The 5,703-nt window shown below is 39.2% G+C and overlaps 1 protein-coding gene across 1 annotated transcript; it reads right to left on the reverse strand.

The window, feature by feature from the left end:
* Positions 1 to 643: 643 nt before the first annotated feature.
* Positions 644 to 5,329, reverse strand: LOC121268322 (probable envelope ADP,ATP carrier protein, chloroplastic). Its single transcript, XM_041172540.1, has 10 exons — positions 4,807 to 5,329; positions 4,538 to 4,594; positions 3,285 to 3,347; positions 3,121 to 3,177; positions 2,865 to 2,948; positions 2,637 to 2,705; positions 2,446 to 2,558; positions 2,184 to 2,353; positions 1,359 to 1,437; positions 644 to 1,100 (listed from the first exon to the last, which is right to left on the reverse strand). The coding sequence occupies exons 1-10, from the start codon at positions 5,158 to 5,160 to the stop codon at positions 989 to 991; spliced, it is 1,158 nt and encodes a 385-aa protein (XP_041028474.1). The 5' UTR covers positions 5,161 to 5,329; the 3' UTR covers positions 644 to 988.
* Positions 5,330 to 5,703: the final 374 nt, after the last annotated feature.

The following is a 5,703-nucleotide window of genomic DNA, read 5'->3' on the forward strand; positions in this document are numbered from 1 at the left end:
TTAAACTATACATCTCTCACGAGCCAATGAATGAGAGGTGGAGAGCGAGAGAGAGGTGGAGGGCGAGTTAGACGGACCGAGAGAGAGGCGGCAATAGGGCCGTCGGTGGCTCCGAAATGGGTGGGGTACCGCAGTGAAGAGAGAGAGAGAGCTGCGCGTGGGAAAGATTAATGGTGGCTGGCTTAGTCATCGGCGTGAGGAGGAGTCGCTGGTGGTGGCGGTGAGGCTGGACGGCGCATGACGGTGCTAGCTGGGCTGAAGGTGAATCACGCGTGAGGGAGAATCGAGCCAACGAAGAGAGAGAGAGAGAGAAAGTGAGAAAAAAAAAAAAAAAAAACACACTAGAAGCAGCGTGGTGTGTGCAATGTGTGCACACACTACAGTGGCTGCTCTGTAGCACTATTCATTTGATTTTGATTTTGTAAAAAACTGGCACAAGGAACTGTGAAGCTTGCCCGCGGGACTACAAAAGAAAACAGAATAATAAATTACTACAAAGTGTTAATAGATAGTGCATATAAGATTACTTCATGTGCTGACAACTTCTTAATTACTTCATTTCAGTACACTGTTCATGTAGATTTCCATGCACATTATGCAGCATCAGTCCATCTTCAATTATGTTTTTACTACACCAGATATGAAAAGTTCAAAATGAGCATAATTTCATTGAATGACAAAACAGAACCTTCAAACAAGGTATCAGTGCAATCTAAAGTGTCTTGACAGATCATTAGTTAATCCATACAAGAAGCTGGTATCTTGGTGGAAAATGATTTCCACGTAAAGAATCGGCATCCTAATTCCTTACTACCACAAAAATACAATCCTGGGATTCTCATCTCTAAAAAAAATCTTACATACAACAATAACTCAGGAACTTTTGGCAAATGCAATTCCACAAAATAATGACTACTTCTATGGGGACATGATCTCCACAAGAACAATGTGCAGGAAACTAATGGTTATAAACATAAAACCCGGCCTTCTACTTGCCATCCGGGCTAAATTTGGTGCGATTTTCCTCCACGATCCTCTGAAACTCTTTCTCACTGGCCGCGATTAGGCGTTTAACAATGTCAAAGGTGGTAAGCCTAATGCTGCAGTAGGAAAAAGATGGAAAAATGATTTATCATGTACAAAGTGTAGGAAAAATGACAGTGATAAAATTATATTCGTTTGCTTGAGAAAAAGGAAAGAAAGTGACAAAAAATTTAAGAATCAACTCAATTATGCAGCAAGCATGCTTGTAATTTTTGGAAGTGACTGTACAAATTATACTACTGTACTAACTGATCAATACAAGAACAAATCTAAGGCTACATTCTATATAAAATGAAATTGATATTAATGTGAACCTGCTGCTTGGTAAGGTTTTTAAAGCATTCGGAATAAAACCCCGGTATAAGCCAATAATTCCATCACGTGCCACAATACCTGCACAAAAATATTCGTATATAGTCGGTCATATACAATGATTTTGACAATAAATTTAAAATTTTAACTTCCCCCACAAAAAAATGATCACATGGCCACATGGGACTTCACACCTTTGATAGACCTTTGAAGATTTTGCAAATCTGCCTGTCTTTTTTTTAATAAGAAGATTTTGCAAATATTAACAGCCAAACCAAACCTGTAAACTCTAACAGAAAAGATGTACAACCTAAATCTTCTCACAGTGAGGTCATTATATTCAATACTCCTTTCAAGGAGGTGAATATCAAGTCTGTTTGGATAAAAAAAAACAAAAGTACCCTTCATAAGAGAAAGCTTTGAAAAAGGTTAATATCCCTTATCAGCCACTGAAAAAGAAAAATTTCAGGGAGTGGGTACAAAAAGAAGAAGAAAGAAGCGACAGACAATTAAGTTTTTTTAATGACTAAGCATTATATCCTAGGAGGAGGAGTGAGGGTCAGGTCCCTAACCCAAAAGCGATCTCAAGTTCTTGAGCTGCTCACTATCTAAACTTTGGATAGAATTGGCAAGATGAACTATTAAAGATAAAATGCCCAGAAAGAGATCATTTTCCTACTTCTTCAGTGCTTCCTCTATATTGCACCTTCTAATTTTAGTTGGTGAACACTGATAAAAAAAAAAATGTATATTTCACCTTCTAATTTTAGTTGGTGAACATAATAAAAAATAAAAAAAATAGTTGGTGAGTAATGATAATAACTTACCTGGAAAGGCATCCAACACAGATTTGTAAGGTGTACCCCTGATTTGCATTTGTCTTCTCACAGTGTCCAAGGGATAGCATGTGACTGTGGCAAGAGAAGCTGAGACCACGGCAGTTAGTAGAGATGTTTCAGTTCTCTTCTGATATTTCTCCGGCAAAGCCTTCTTCACTCTAGTATCCACAGAAAATGAAAATGTTTAACATATAACATTCAACTGTATTTTCCTAAAATATATAGAAAAAGGAATTAACAATGGGCTCACAAGTCAAAAACGCAAAAGTTCACTGCAATATAAGGAGCTATTCCAATCAGGGAAGGTCCAAGACCATAATAAAACGAGGCAAATCCTTCCTCTCTCAGCATGTTTAATGCCACCTGGAGACAACAAACCAAAATTCATATTTGCATGGAAAGTTCATCTTGTCATACAGGCAACAAAAAAACTAACGTTACCTCAGACATAGTTCGGTACCCTGGTTCAACTGCTAATCGTAACCTCAGGACATCTAAAGGGTAAGTTACCTATGTAGACAAAAAAAAAAGCTTTAAAATGCATATATAGACATAAGACATGTAAAATGAAAGATAAGTGACAAATAGACAGAACACAAAAACAATACACTTTGGAAAACCCAATAAAGCCCAACAACTAAGAATCTAATAAACTACTGCATTACTTACAAAAGTTGACGTCATGCCAGCACAAGCACCTGCTGCAAGTCTTCCAATAACAGAGAGTTCACCATCCTTTCCCCTAAAAAGTTTCTGCAAGTTAAAATGTAGACATTTATTTCCATAATTATATAGGATTGTAAAGGATTTGCGATGGATTCCTGTTGAGCATCCATAGACAAGAAGACTCAATCAGACGAGAAACTCTTACGTGATTCAAGGAAAGTAAAGGACAAGACTTGCATAAAGAGAGTTTTGGAACAACCTTGTAAGTTTCATAAGCAAAGAGCTGGACAGCACTGTAAGGTATGACCCGAATCACCTGAGCAATTTAAAAAGACGTTCTAATGAATTGTAAGTTAATGAAGCCTCGTCAAAATTTATCAGAGAATATCTAAATCCGTACCAAGTACGGGAAACACTAAAAACCTGAGGGAGGTTGCCTTTCCAGTACCCTCTGATACCTTCTTCCTTCCCAATCAATGTAATGGCCTGCACTTTTGAGATAAGACAACATAAGAATATCAGATACAGAGTTTCAGAGGATGATAAACTATGAATCTCCAGCAAAATATACATATTATGTGCAAGTTTATCATACAATTTAATCATTTTCCCAAGAGATCATAACAAGAGTTGAACGTGAATCACACCGACGAAAAAAAAAAGCAGCATATATATGAACCGCTTTATTAGGCAGAAAGTGTTCTTCCAAATATTAAATTATCATAAACTTGCTCTTTCCTGGATGCTATCAGCATTAAAATCTGCTGTTATACGTTGTCTAAGAAATAACTAGAATCCACAAAAGGTCCAATTACTAGTGCCAGAGAAATAAAACGAAGTATTAAGCAAGGAGATAGTTAGATAGTTTAGTAAGCAAGATCTTCAATTGGTTGATAACAATGCTGCTCTTTTTTAAGGGAGTAAAACAAGAATGAGAGAAAATAAGAGACAGAGAGAGGATCCATCCCATGTGCAGTATTCAGCAAATGGCCAGCATATCCAACAGGTCTCATGATATCTATCATGGTTATATTATTAGAATAGAATCATATAACGAGAAACAAGACCAGCAACAGAGCTACCCCTTTTTTCTGGGAAAAAAAATCATTAACCGAACCAGCAATCCCTTATACCCTACCCATATGGTGTTTGCTTCGTTACCTTCTCTATCCAGCAATATGTAGAGCAGCCATTTCTTCAGGAGACCTTAGCAGTCACCATATATTTGAACAATTCCTAACTTGTAATCAGGTGTTATTTTTTGTATACTGCCTGTGTACTTGGGTGACTTACATGATTCAATAAAACTTTTTTTACTTGTAAAAAAAATTGAACAATTCATATTCGTGAAAATTTGCAGTTTCTGTGTTGGTTGAGCCACCTAACACACAACTCTACTTCAGTAAGCCCCTCTCTTAGTTTAAGTGGTACTTTGAGTCAACAGCTCATCCCAAGCCTGCACTTTGAGTCTTTGATTATCAAGCTGCACCTTGACGGGTGAATTCTATATTTTATTTTATTTTCTTGTGTCATATCAATGAAATCAGATGTTGCAATGGAAGAGAATGGAGAGAACATGCATCTAGACCACAACTTTGAATCAGATGCATGGAATCCCTGAAATTTGAAACGACTGCACGCAACAACCATGACATTCGAAACGAAATATCTCATACCTCGATGAAACCAATGGCTTTCTTCGAACTTTTTCCCCCAACTCGCACCCCATGAGTCTGCCACAAAATCACAGGTCGTTTTGAAGTACAGAGAAATTCCAATGGAACTAAAAGACACGTATTTTATGATTATTAAAGCCTATATGAAATATATATTTAGCAATCTCAACTAAAAACAGAATTTGTTATCCTGCATTTGAACAACAGTATACAACAAATTGAACAAAAAAGCACACAAACGACATGATAACAATAATCGATTAAATTACCTGCATAAGGAGCTTGATACGTTCGAGAGGAGCCGTAAAGGTCTTGGCGGCGGCGCCGGAGATGGCACCAGCGGTAAAGATCGCGGCTTCCTTGGGAACGTAAGCGGCTATAGCCAGCGGATGCTTTAGGAGCTGAGCCGGAGTCGGTTCGAACTCCCTTTGGTCTTTCTTTTCCGCCACCACAGAAACGCAGGCGAAATTAAACCGACTGCCAATGGCACCACTGCCAGAGCAGCTGAGCTGCGCGGTCTTCCATAGCGGTTCGTGGTCCGTGGTCTCGGCGAGACTGCACAGCGAATATCCGTTGAGGCTTGGAATTTTCCGGAAAACCACTACGGCTCTCTCTTCTCTCATGGTTTGGAACGGAAACTGAGATCTTGGGTAGGGGCAGAAAAGAGATAAGGCTCGACTGCGTGGTAGTTGCAGGGAAGGAGATAGTTGCAGCCTTGCAGGGAAGGAGATACGTTCGGCCTCGGCCGTTGGTGACCACAGCGGAAGACAGAAATTAAAAGGAGTAAATCTGTAAATTCATATTCTTACCTCAAGTGGTTAATAAATAACAATAATTCTATGGGCAACGGGGTGCGTCCCGACCGCAGCCTCGCGGATGACATGGTGCATGCCACGTCATTTGCCTTATTTTAATATATAAAAAAAAAAGAGCAAAAACCACAAAATCAAAGTAGGGATTGATTCTGGTCTTCGAGTCGACCCACGAAGTAGATTCAGGGAAATCCCATCCCCAAGAACACACAAGCCGTCGTCTTCCCTCCGCTCCGCTCCGCCCCGTCGTCTTCTTTGTCTTTGAAACCCACGTGGCAGTTGATCGTCTTTTCTCTATCGAAACCCCCATCCCAACGTCTTCATCTTCTCTCCATCAAAACCTCCAAGCGTCTT

This window comes from Juglans microcarpa x Juglans regia, chromosome 5S, assembly GCF_004785595.1.
Source record: "Juglans microcarpa x Juglans regia isolate MS1-56 chromosome 5S, Jm3101_v1.0, whole genome shotgun sequence".
Lineage (NCBI taxonomy): Eukaryota > Viridiplantae > Streptophyta > Magnoliopsida > Fagales > Juglandaceae > Juglans > Juglans microcarpa x Juglans regia.